The 13836-nt window shown below is 39.2% G+C and overlaps 1 protein-coding gene across 1 annotated transcript; it reads right to left on the minus strand.

Annotated features, from left to right (window-relative positions):
- Positions 1-476: 476 nt before the first annotated feature.
- On the minus strand, positions 477-13231 carry LOC122669347 (serine carboxypeptidase 1-like). The gene is made up of 14 exons (XM_043866095.1): positions 13131-13231; positions 12884-13029; positions 12711-12787; positions 12426-12548; positions 12124-12226; positions 12011-12048; positions 11824-11925; positions 11549-11629; positions 11206-11445; positions 2360-2425; positions 2138-2259; positions 1184-1300; positions 963-1008; positions 477-560 (listed from the first exon to the last, which is right to left on the minus strand). Exons 1-14 carry the CDS (start codon positions 13229-13231, stop codon positions 477-479), a joined length of 1446 nt encoding a protein of 481 aa, XP_043722030.1.
- Positions 13232-13836: the final 605 nt, after the last annotated feature.

Here is a 13836-nt window from a genome sequence, read left to right on the forward strand (position 1 = left end):
CCTCCATAGAGGGGACTTGCATGTTAGGTAGTTCAAGCTTAGCAGAGAACTCTGCAGCAAACTGATCTTCAAAGACCTTGGTACTAGAGCATTCACCAAGAGCAAAGGATGAGAATGTAGAGCTGTTCAGAAGAAAAGCCATGGGAAAACCAGTTGCTCGACACAACAGAGGCACAAGAACACTCACAGAAAGGAATGATCCCCATGATTGGCCATAGCAGCTCTAGAAAGATAGATTCCCCAAGGGTATCACTTTTACTAAACACATATAGGAACCAACACACCCATAGACTTCAGTACGAAACACCAGATCTGATAATGCACAACTAAAGGTTCCCTTGATTAAATAACCTCTTTGGTTTATTTGTATATATAATAATGTTTTATTCCTTTTCACAAAACTTGAAAAGAGAAATGGAGACAGATAACTCTCTTACACTCTCACTATTAATATCTATATATGCTCTAAATTTCTTTTATATGGATTTTCCGTCTAGCCAGCGGCTATAGAAGGTCAATGCCTCTTTTGGTTTGTATTCAGCAACAGAATGTCCAGCCCCCTGCACCACAGAGAAATCATCATCATCATGACCTGATAAAAAAAAATTGAATCAAACTGAATTCAAATAAATTATTTAAGTGTTCCTTGTGTGTGTTATCTTCAGAAATCTCTCTCTCTCTATCTCCATTTTTTGGTTTTATTACAGTGCTATACTAAGCATTTGTATTTCTTTATAAAACAGAAAATTTAACTGAACATCCACATTAGAATAAACAGCAAATCATATTTCATCTATTAAAACTCTGACCAATTTGCTTATGAGTGTCAAGGGAAGGAAGTTCATCCACCCAACTCCAGAACAAAAGTTGGTCACAGGGTAAGCAAGTATAAAATTTAAATCTAGATTTTGTTAGTAAAGCTCAAGAAAATATAGTAACAGAGAAGTTATGAATGTATAAACCTTTATAGTAAGAAATGTGAGGTTGTGCGCATAGCCTTGTGTATACCTGCAACAGATGAAATACTGCAACAGTGAGTTATATATATATGCTTTATCTGCAGTATGGCCATATGTCTAGCTGATTCATTTCATAAGATTAATTCGATCAGTATGTCTACCCAAGATTCTTCCTACTCAACAGATGAGTAAATCCAATATGGATAAAGAGAAAGTATGTTTACCCTCCAACTTGGTAGTCATCATAATACCATTGCCTCCATTTATCAGTAATTTCATATCCAAGTGATCTAGTCCATGCTTCAGTCCCAGTAAACGGCACACACATATCATGGTCTCCACTGCAAGTAACACACACTTATCATCTCAGAAAACATATGTCATCAAGAGAATTCCTACCAATATCATATTGGCTAATGCATTATGGCATGTTGATCCCAAGGAAGAATCTCTTGATAAGAATCTAAGGAACCAATGCAAAGTGATTGACAAAAAAACTGGGGCAATGGAAGTCCGAATAGGTGCGCTTCAATGAATGCTAAAAATAAATTTAAATCTTGTAAGTTTGACAACATTTCATGCACAAGGTTAATGTTTGCAGCCCTTTAGGAATTTAAAGATTTTGTGACATCATCGATGAACTTGAAGCCCATCCACCCAACATGTGGATTCTTGTCCCTAGACTACATTTCATTGCAGTTTCCATAAACATGATGTTTTTCATGAGAATAAAAACCAGTCCTAAGAAACAAAGTTGTTTTTGTTGGAAAAACTGTGAATTTTTTTTAAGTTTCTTTACAGAGCAATGGCTGCCTCCATATACTATTTGGCATGGATTTTGGAGCATTGTGTTACATCTAGAGTTAATGCCAACTGATCTGGTTAATTGTTTATTAACATGGCTGTATATTCTAAGTGATCCACGCTCAGTTCCAATTCAGGAAGGATTATTTTTGGGGAGAAAACTGTAATGCGTATGAGTATCACAACATAAGCCCCCAAGGACAGCGCAAGACATTCAAAGGGTAAACACCTTAACTAAGGTAAGTAATATGGTGCTACCTTCATGTGCAGAGGAAAATATGAACTTAGAGATTATGAATAAAATTAAACAATAGCACTTTATTGGTAATAGATAGATATTGTCTTCACTGAAGCAAATATGACAGAGAGCATACCTGAACATAAGAGCCCGGTAGCCTTGAGAAGTAAGGTTCTTGTGATAATTGATCATGCTTCCAGCATCAGATTTGTAACTAAGTTTGTCCGAACATACCTCCCAAGGACCGATCACACTCTCCTAATGTGTAAAGATAGATAAAGAAGTAGATAGATCAGAGAATTGATTTTAAGATGTATATGTAGATAACAAAATAGAGATAAACTACCATGGAAACAACCTGTTCGGCATGAATTGCTCTCCTAACTGCTTCATTGTTCAACCATGAATTTGCAAATTCGTCATTCTGTGTTATTTCAATGGTTACTATGATTGGATATGTAAAGAAAACAATAAACAGGGGGAAAAATCATTTATAAGCAATATTTTTGCAACTTTGTCATCCAATAAGCATAGCTCATGATGATATATAACACAGCTTCCAAAAGTGGAGGAAGGCCATTTGCATCAGCATGATACTATCTAGGCTGGTTCACTTTTAAAGATTAAATGAGCATGCATTTGCATAGTCCAAGACTAATACATATAATGTGAGTGATCCAAGTCGAACAATTTTCCATTCAAATTGGAAGAAAAAATTCGATTAAATAAAGGAGAATTTTAGACATGGAAGCTGATAATTTGGCCAAGAGAAGGGTGGTTAAAACTTGTAGATTCTTTGGCAAAGCTTTAGTTTGCAACTTGTTTTCAGTTATGGATTTATGTTTTCTGTTTTGGTGGTCATCATTACCTCTTTTGAGGCTGTATTATTACCTATGTTTTATTCTCAATAAAATATTTGTTACTAATTAAAAAACAAAGGAATAAAATCTATGTAGTCCTGTAAGTACCGTGGTCCTCGGGACGAGGGTTCCTCAGCCTTATGGCGACAAGGATTGGCTTCGATGAATAACGGTGTATCGTTCCGATATATCATCATGGGGATTGGGATCATGCTTTATAAAGAAATGGAGTCGCCACCTAGGGTTAGGGCCTAGGACCCAATGGGTGTAGCCCCATCCGGGGTTAGCGGAAAGGGCTATGTGATTCCATATGGTCTGGTCAGAGATTCAGGGTAAGTAGTCAGGTTACGAGGGTGGGAAGGTGTTAAGCACCCACCTCGCTCGGATAAACCGGTCTTTCTACTAGATGCTGGTTTTCGAATATTCTCCCTTAATAATATATCCTATATTAACATGTAAGGCTAAGTTATGATGCACTAATCATGACAAAGAAAGAAAAATCATTTACTATGTACACTAAAACGAGTTACTTTAATTGTCTACATTATGCCAAAAATAATAAGAAGGAAAGATATAGATACCTGTCAAGAAATACACGAAATAAACGAAAGCGCACCGAGTGCGAAATATGTGATGTCCCACGGCTCAGGTGGAGACGGACGATCGGCTTGTCGCTCTCTTGTCGGACAGAGTAAGGACTATATGAGATGGGTTTCGCTACTCAAACTTTGGGCAGAGTAACGGCTATATAAGTGATTCTTGTTATCTGTATACAGACAGAATAACGGCTGTGAAGGGGGTTTTTCGTTATTTGTATACTGACGGGATAACAATATTCAAGAGCAGAATCGCTCTATGCTTGGATGGGTAACCGAAGGATCTACCCACGTCGAAGAACTCCAGTCACTCACATACTCATGAGGGAAAGACGGAGGAAAAGAGGGTGAAAAGGGGGCAAAACAAGCCTTGGAGGGTCTCCTTACTCGAGAAAAGGTTGAAAAATAAGGGAGGGGGACCCTCAGCCCTTACCAGATAAGTCCTCCATGGCACCGTGTGTGACGTTAGCAGGCTGATGTCACACCCCTTCATGGTGGCTTAGAAATCAAGTACACGTCCCTACGGGGCCGTGGGAAGGAGGAGGGTGAGCAATACCTCCTTCAGCGTTTAGTAAAAGGGTCTGATAAGCCATTTTAGGGATGTTTAGGGTGATTTGGTTCAGATGTAGGGACAAGAGTCATTCTTGAGAGAGATACCGATGTCTGTTCGTGTCCTGTTGTCATCATCGTCGGGGGGTGACAAAATTCAGTGTCTACAGGTCCATATGCTGGTTATAACTTAAGAAGCTTGATTTTTAGCGCACATATACCATGCAACGGAGACATGGCATTGACTAGAATTCAATCAATCATGTAGTTAGAACCGTAGGGGTATTTTGGACCTTTTTCTTATGTTTTTTATGTTTCTATTATGTGGGCTTTAGTCCCATATTGCTTATTTGTACTTCTGCCCTCTATTCTCAATGATATAAATAAATAGCTTGGGGTGATCATTAATCATCCAAACCTTACTCTAATTCTAAATCTGTTAACATGTTATCAGAGCAGGTTTTGAATTAGGATCCTCTACCTTCTATTTTCTGCTCCTTCTTTCTCTTCTCTCTCTCTCGATCTCCTCTTCTCTTCTCTCTTTTCTTCTTTTGTTTTCTATTCTTCAATAGGGCAGCACTGATGAGATGATCCATGGATCCAGCTGCTGCCCTTGCTCACCTCATTCCATGGTTAAATAAGTTTTTCGATATCAACAACACCTTGGCTGCGATATTTGAAGCTTCCCATATTTGATTGAGTTCACCTCAACTGTAAGGAACCAATCTCCCTTATTGAATATCAAGAACTGCAGCATGTTCCTTTGTTGAATTTTTTTTATTATCTCAGATCTGCCTTGAAGACCCCTTAGATCGATTTCTCCAAAAACGGGGTTTTTTTCAAAACCCTGACAAATATCAATCTAGGGGCTGCTGTCCTCTGTTGGGGCTGATATTTGGAGGGGTGCTCAGTCTCTTTTAGACCCACACTCGAGCCAAGTTTCAGCTCAATCCAGTGCTTTTTTTGCAGGTTTCTCTCCCTACATCGATCTCAACAAAATCAGGGTTTTTTTCAAAACCCTGAAAAAATCGATCTCAGGGTTTTGAGCCTCTATTGTTGCTGATTTTTTGAAAGCTGGTTCTCCACTTATAAAGACATATCTGCCTTAAATTTGAGCCTCAACAATTCAGTTTTTGGGCCTATTCTTCCCTATATCGATTTCAGCCTAACAGGTTTTTTTCTTTCAAAACCCTGAAAAAATCAATCTAAGGGCTACTACACTTATCTGCTGCTGCTGATTTTTGGAGACACATCTTGTGACATTGAAAGGGGACTCTCCTCCAATTTTTAGCCTTTAATTTGGAAGATTTCTTGTGTTTCTTGTTACCCCAGCCCTTCTCTGCAATTTGGTTTTTTTTGCTGCACTTATGGCTGAATCTGAAGTTTCTACTGGTACTTCTACTGATAATGGGTACAGTAGGAATGACACCAGTGATCTTCTCCCTAATCCTATCAAACTGGATGGGGGCAATTACCTGATATGGTCTCGCTGCCTACTTTGCCATTGCTGGCCGTGGGCTTACTGGCCATATTGATGGCATTACTGTCATGCCAGTTGAAGCTGGCCCTTCTCTGACTAGGTGGATCTCCAACAATGGTGTATTTATGTCCTATTTGATTGGTTCAATGCACTCAGATTTTGCCGATGGTTTTCTTCTCCTTGATACAGCCCATCAAATTTGGTCTGCTAGCAAGGAAACATATGGACAGCTCGATAATGATGCATAGGTGTATGAACTCCGGAAGAAGGCCAATAATACTACTAAGGGGGAGTTATTTGTCTCCAAATACTATGCTACTTTGCGCAATCTCTGGCAGCAACTGGACCATTTTTTTTATTACCATCCCACTGCAGCTGCTGATATCACTGCATATAAGAAGCATCTGGACAAAACCAGGGTCTATGATTTTTTGGCTGGTTTGAACATGGAGTATGACCAGATTTGTGTTCAGGTATTGGGTCATTCCCCTTTTCCCACACTTAAACAATCCTATGCTTTGGTCTCCTCTGAAGAGAACCGTCGGGCTGCTATGCTCCACCCTCCTGTTACTGACAGATTAGCCCTCCAGTCTGATACCTACGCTACCTGCCCCTGTCGGACATGTTTCTCTTGGTGATTCTACTACAGGGATTGTTACTTGTGAGCATTATCACAAGCCTTACCACACCAAAGAGAAGTGCTGGAAACTTTACGGGAAGCCTGCTGATTTTAAGGCTAAACAGGCTGCCAAGAAAAAGATAAAAAATAAGGCAAACTACTTTGAATCTATTCTTACAGCCCCGGCTACTGATACTGGCCTATCCTAAAATGATCTATAGGCTTTCCTACGACTGTTAAGGTCTTCGGCTGCTGCCTCTACTACATCAACTCCTGCCGCCTCTTCTGCTCCTTCAGGTTCACACTTTGCCCGGTTAGGTATTCCATTTGGTGGTCATTGTGTTTCTGTAGCTTCCCATCCTTGGATCATAGATTCTAGGGCTACGGATCACATGACCGGTTCCTCTAGCCTGTTCCATCGGTATTCTCCCACTTCTGGGAAAGACAAGGTCAAAGTAGCTGATGGTTCCCTTTCCTCCATATCTGGAATAGGAATCATCAACTGCACTTCCTCCCTTACTTTGTCTTCGGTTTTGCATATTTCTAATTTTACTACTAACCTTCTTTCTATTAGTAGTCTTACTCGTGATCTTAACTGTAAAGTGACTTTTTTTTCCTTCTCATTGTGTGTTTCAGGATCTGGCCTCTGGGAAGACAATTGGATTGGGTAAAGTGCATGGTGGCTTGTACCTGCTTGATGATGGTCGTCTCACTCCACCCCCGTTAGCATCTCCACATCAAAACTCCTTAATCTCTTCTGAAATTTACCAGTAGCACTCTAAATTAGGTCACCCTCTATTAGGAATATTAGCATCTTTATTTCCTACTTTGGTTAAATCATATGATAAGACCGATTTTTTTGTGAGGCTTGCGTTCTGGCCAAACAGACACGTTCTACCTATTCGGTTTCAAATAAAAGGAGTTCTTCACTTTTTCGATTGGTGTATTTTGATGTTTAGGGCCCTAGTCGTAAAACTTCCCTTTCTGGTCATCGTTGGTTTGTTTCTTTTATTGATTGTCATTCTAGGCATACATGGGTTTATCTTATGCACACTAAGAGTTAAGTTTTTTCTTGTTTTCAGTATTTCTATAGAATGGTCCAAACTCAGTTCCAGGCTAATCTCAAGGTTTTGAGAAGTGATAATGGCACCGAGTATAAGGAAAACTAATTTTAGAAGTATTTGGCTGATAATGGGATTATTCACCAGACTAGTTGTGTCGATACCCCAGCCCAAAATGGTGTGGCTGAAAGGAAGAACCGACATTTGTTGGAAGTGACCAGCGCGTTGATGTTTTGGCGCCATGTCCCCTCCCAATATTGGGATGCTACCCTTACTGCAACCTATCTCATTAATCAGTTGCCTTCTCGTGTTCTTGACTCCCGCAGTCCGGCTGAACTTTTACATGGGAATTCCACCTTTGTGGTTCCTCCCAAGGTGTTTGATTGTGTGTGTTATACCAGAGACACGAAATCTTATGGTAAACTTGACCCTCGTGGGTTGCGGTGTGTTTTCTTGGGTTACTCTCCAACCCAGAAAGGTTATAAGTGTTACCATCCCCCTTCCTGTCGTACACTGGTTAATAAGGATGTTGTTTTTCATGAATGTCTTTCCTATTATCCATCTCCACATCTTCAGGGGGAGAATTCTGGTTCTAGTGAAGATGTGTTTGTGCTTCCTCCCCTTGAGGCTCCTCCTACTTTGGAGCCTATGTCTGCTGTCCAGCCTACTTTGGAGCCTACTTTGGCTGTTGCCCCTTCTTCCATAGGGATTCGTTTACAAGGGGAGCTTGTAGAAAATAATGATGGTCATGTTCCTAGTCAGGGGGAGTTGACTTCAATCCAGAAGACCATTAGTGAATTTCAAAATAGAATTGACAACTCGAATGTTATCACCTATCAAAAGAGATGCTCCAAAAGAGGGCAGCATCAATCCACTGTGGCACCCATACCTATCCAATTGCCAGCTCAGGATCTAGATCCTCGTCCTCCTCCTCCTAGTGAAACTTCTTCTTCCGAACTACCTATTGTTCTTCACAAAGGTACTAGGACTTGCACCTTGCATCCCATTTCTCGCTTTGTTTCTTATAGTTCTCTTTCTCCGTCTTTTCATGCATTTGTGTCTTCTCTTTCTTCTGTTTCTATTCCTAAAAATTTGGCAGAAAGCTTATGTAGATAGAAAGTAGAAGGTAGTTATGTTGGAAGAAATGAAAGCCTTGAAAAAAAAAAATACTTGGGATCTTGTAGATCTTCCTCCAGGGAAAAAACCAGTGGGATGTAAATGGGTGTTTGTGGTCAAACAGAAGGTTTATGGCACTGTGGATCCGTATAAGGCAGGTCTGGTTACAAGAAGCTTCACTCAGACATATGGGATTGACTACCAGGAGACCTTTGCTCCTCTTGCAAAGTTGAATACAGTTCGGGTTTTGCTATCTTCTGCAGTCAATCTTGGATGGGATCTACAACAGCTGGATGTGAAGAATGCCTTCCTAAATGGAGGACTTGGTGAGGAGGTGTACATGGATATTCCACCAGGGTTTTCTTGTGACAGTAATCAAGGTAAAGTGTAGAAGTTGAAGCGAGCACTTTATGGGCTGAAGTAGTCACCTAGAGCTTGGTTTGGTCAGTTTCACAAGGCCATGATTTCTGTGGGCTATAAACAGAGTAATGTTGATCACACTCTCTTTATAAAGAGGGTTGGAAAAACCCTCACTGTTCTTATAGTCTATGTGGATGACATTGTGGTTGCTGGCAACAATGGTGATAAGATCAACTGGTTGAAGAAGTTTCTTGGGCAGGAGTTTGAGATTAAAGATCTAGGGAAGCTACGGTACTTTCTAAGGATTGAGGTTGCCAGGTCTTCTAAAGGCATCTTTCTCTCCCAAAGGAAGTATATCCTAGAATTGTTGTCTGAAACTGGTTTGTTAGGATGTCATCCTTTAGATACTCCTATGGAGGCTACTGTTTATCTCAAAGAAAAGGAGGGTAAACCTGTTGATAAAGGCCGGTACCAAAGACTAGTGGGGAAGCTGATTTATCTCTCTCACACACACGTCCAGACATTGCTATTGCTGTTGCTGTGAGTACTATGAATCAGTTTATGTATGACCACTATTCTTCTCATATGGAGGCTGTTCTTCGGATTCTTCACTACTTGAAGTCAGCTTCTGGAAAAGGCATTCTTCTACCTCCTCATGGTCACCTACCGGTGGAGGCATATACCGATGCTGACTGGGCTGGTTCTGCTGATCGAAAATCTATCTCTGGGTATAGTTCTTTCGTAGGGGGCAATCTTGTCACTTGGCGTAGCAAGAAGCAGAATATGGTGGCTCGTTTTAGTGCTGAAGCAGAGTTTCATGCTAAGGCACAAGGCATTTGTGAGTTACTTTGGCTGAAAGACTTGCTACAAGACCTTGGTGTTCCTGTTCATCTTCCTATGATGTTGTACTGTGACAACAAAGCTGCAATCAACCGCTCACAATCCAGTACCGCATGATCGCGCGAAGCATGTTGAAGTGGACAGACATTTTTATCAAGAAAAAGTTGGAAGATGGATTGATTTGTGTTCCCTTTATGAAGTCAACTGATCAAGTTGCTGATGTTTTCACCAAGGGATTGTCTGGAAAATTGTTCCATCCCAATCCAGTCAAGTTGGGCATGATTGACATATTTGCTCCAACTTGAGGGGGAGTGTTAGAACCGTAGGGATATTTTGGACCCTTTTCTTGTGTTTTTTATGTTTCTATTATGTGGGCTTTAGTCCCACATTGCTTATTTGTACTTCTGTCCTCTATTCTCAATGATATAAATAAAGAGCTTGGGGTGATCATTAATCATCCAAGCCTTACTCTAAGTCTAAATCTGTTAACAAGTATGCTCATAAAATCAAGCAGCTATATGGAAACATGCCGGCTAGAGTGTGAATAGCAGAATCAGTGGAAGATTAAAGGTAGGAATTCTCATACTAGAATTAGAGAAACAGAATATGAAATTCAAAATAAATTTACTACATTAACAAGATATAAAAATAACAATCAAATCAGTGTCACTGTTATAATGCTGGACCTAAGAATGTGGGTTTTGAAGAAAGAAAGAGAAGCAAAACAAGTGATGGCTAATGATGAAGGAGGGATAGAAAATGCAGCTAAGCAACCCAACAACAGAGCAAGGATGAGGAGAAGCTGCATAAGGGCTTCAGCTAGAGGTTAATAGATAATCTCAGAGTGATGCAATTTGATTAGCAACTTTCTTGGCTTCAAAATTTTTCTTCATATGCTTCCTATGACAAGACTTGAAGGAACAGATAGATTACATTTCAGCCTTTCTGTTGAGAGAATAGTTCATTATTTGCAATCTAACAAGAACATATGGACTTCAGTGTCAGAAATCAGTAAAGGGTTTCCACCAGTTGTGAAAATAATAAGGGCTTATAGAAACAGAGTTTGTGTCGAAAATGTAACTCCAAATGGCTTGGAAAAATGTTGAAATTTTTAACAGCATTGAACATATAATATGACATAAAACACGCCAAGAATTTGTTCAAATGTATGAGAATAATAGCACGAACATGCTTCGTTTTGAATTATTCAAAATTCTAAACTTGATAATGGGTTGCAATAATAGGACATTTTCTTGTGGGTGTAGGTGTGCATGTATGTGTATCACTGTATCTGAGGGAGAGAGAGAGAGAATATAAGATGGTGGTGACATGACTCATGAGATAATAGGGACCAAAAAATAGTGATGTCTAATGTGCACTAGAGATTAATGAGGGTTTTGGTGGAATTATCTCAAGTGGAATGAAGATGAAAAAAGAAAATATTGATGGTTGTCTATGGGGCTGTGGCATTGTAAGATTGCTTTAGAATGAGTTCTAAATTCTAACTTCTAATCAGTTGGGTTTTGCACTTCTGGATTTCTTACCCTCTTCTGATTATTTTTCAAAGGGATCTCTAACATATCCACAAGACATGTCTAAGCAGTACTAACCTACGACTAATTTGTGGATTCATTGCGACCTGCTTGTGATTTTGAAGAATTATAAAAATTCCACTAATGTTCAAGTTCAAGATATTGAAAATAGCTTATTTTGAAAAACTTACTGTGCATGGTAAACTTTCACCATGAATCTGTGGCCATGATGGGACAATTCCATCTCTTACTGCAACTTTAAAAGGCCAAGCACGTCCAAACATTCTCTTCCTTACAGGAAGAGGTCTTTCAGTCTCACCTAACTGCCTGAAGCTAGGAGGTAACTGGAAGGTACTATTTTCAGACTTGCTTGCTTCTGGGCTGTGGTAGCAGGGCTGAAGAATGTCATATATGTATAGACCATTAAGGACCTGGATTTATGTCCAAGATTACACAAAAAAAGAAAAAAGAGAGTTAAATTTATTCTTAACAAATAAAATTTCACTCAGAACTGGTATTATACTTTCACCTTACCTTGTCAATGTTCGAAATCTGAGCTATACATGTAGAAGAAACTGGATTCCAGTAGCTTCCATTACAGGCACTTTTAGCCTCCTGCATACAGTTTTTTACCATAAACTATCTCATGATATGCACTCAAATTAGAGAAATTAGTGCGAAAGTTGGAATAAATAGTTTCATTAAACAGGCATTACAGAAAGCCACTAAGTTCAAAATAGGGTTATTGAGAACAGCTAAGTAGAATATGACAATTATGACAATATAAGGTGCCTGACCTACTTACCCACCTCATATAAATCATCTGAGATCAAGCCCATACCATGTGCAAATGGTACAAGTGCATTCCCATCAAATTCACCATCAGTGACACCATTTCCCACCATGTAACCCTTCAAATATTGGGCTCCAATTCAAGATTAGACACACAATCATTAAATTTAATCATGAAAAATAAGGGTGATCAGAGAGCCATACCTTGAAGTTCAGAATGGGCTTTAAACCTGTCTTAATTCCTGCAAGTGAGATCAAATTATGTGTGAGGACATTATCCCAAACACATAGGTAATATGAGATCAGTACAAAAGTACCTTTCACAACTTCAGAAGCAAGAGTTGGCACATATACTCCAGCATATGACTGCCCAGATAAGTAAAGTGGGTTGGGAAGGAACTCTGGGTATTGCTGAAACCACTGATTGAACAAACAAGAAACACATAACTATGTTATGTACTATATTGTGTGTGGTGGACATAGATGTCTATCTTGCTTAACTTGTAAGTCTAAGGCTAGAGGACATGGTTGAATTAATAAATGAACTTGTAATATTTGTTACATTGCTTTTAAGAAATTGATGCTACCCATACTAGCTCAAAATTTCATTAACAAATACCTTGAGTAGAAATGTGTGCGTATCAGAGGCTGTCTTAAGGTCTCCAGTATTATAGTCATCCTTATTTTTAGAGTAAGACAATCCAACACCAGCAGGAGAATCCAAATAGATAATGTTTGAGACCTGAAAGGCAAGGACCCATATGGATGAAGTTTTAAATATCATAACAGAGAAGTAACAGTTTCAGAATTCAGGGATGCTTTTGTAAATACTCATTCTTAGATGCAATAGTTTCATGGAACTAAAGAAACAATAAGGAAGGTCCAAGAGATGTGGAATTTTAACCTTGGACCAGCTACTTGGATTGAGATGTAATAGGGGTAGGCTTCCCTTTGTTTTTCCTGCTTCAAAATTGAATGGGCCTGAAAAAACATGAACCAGAGTTACTGATAGATGAATCACTCCATTAAATCACAAGAATAAAATCAAGCAGGGACAAAGACGCATCAGTTGGTTACCATGTTCATACATGAAACCATCTAAACTAGAGCAGCCTGGTCCACCATTGAGCCACAGAACAACTGGGTCCTGTGATGGTTTCCTCTCTGAAATGACAAAGTAGTAGAATAGTTTTTTCTCATGGGTCTCATCTATGGTGATATACCTTCAAAATACAAACCAAAGGATACACCAAAGTGATGTAAAAAATCAGAGCTCATCAAAAACCACAAGAGGGTTGGAGTGGGGAAGGAAAATAGTACTAACCCAGAATAATGTTTGGAAGGGAAAGTGCCATTGAAACCAGGAAGATTTGTGACTAGGGAACTTTCAGGTGCTGCTCTAATGAGAACTAAACTCAGGAACATGTAACCCAACAGATTACAGAAAAAGAATTTATCCATAGCCATGGCTAGAGAGAACAGAACCTCTATCTTTGTCCTTCCAAAAACTTGAACACATGACAACAGAAGTTTAAAATATATATACAGTAGGGCAGTAGGGGTGGGGTTCATAAAGAAACTTCAGAAACTGAAAATGCCACTTGTAAATTGTAGTTTCATCTAACCCACCATGAAACTACAATTTTAATGAGAAAACCGACCCAAAAAACCTGGACTGAACCGAATCGATCCTTATCGGTTTGGTTTTGGGCTGGGGTATGATGGGATCGGTTGAAAACCGTACCACACCGAACCGACTGATATCCAGACCGAAAACCAAACCAAATGAACCGATAAAAAATCATTGATTATGAGGTTACGAACAGGTGAATTGATTATCCATTTATTTCAATATTAGTGAGATTCTGGTTGTAAAGGGAGTTGTTATAAATCAATGAGTACGAGGATATGAATAGGAAAATCGATAGGTAACAATGCTTCCATTGATCTCCTTGTTCACTATACAAAATTAGTTGGACATTTAAATAAATGTTAGTTATCGTCTCATCCATTGATTTCAATATTAGTTA

This window comes from Telopea speciosissima, chromosome 7 (genome assembly GCF_018873765.1).
Source record: "Telopea speciosissima isolate NSW1024214 ecotype Mountain lineage chromosome 7, Tspe_v1, whole genome shotgun sequence".
Classification (NCBI taxonomy): domain Eukaryota; kingdom Viridiplantae; phylum Streptophyta; class Magnoliopsida; order Proteales; family Proteaceae; genus Telopea; species Telopea speciosissima.

Excerpts from the sequence above, each read along its gene's own strand:
- LOC122669347 (XM_043866095.1), bottom strand. The coding sequence starts at position 13,231 with ATGTTCCTGAGTTTAGTTCTCATTAGAGCAGCACCTGAAAGTTCCCTA. Across the intron at positions 2,426-11,205 it reads GTGAAAGTTTACCATGCACA|AATGACGAATTTGCAAATTC; the intron begins GTAAGTTTTTCA and ends GAAATAACACAG. Across the intron at positions 1,301-2,137 it reads TACCGGGCTCTTATGTTCAG|TGGAGACCATGATATGTGTG; the intron begins GTATGCTCTCTG and ends TGTTACTTGCAG.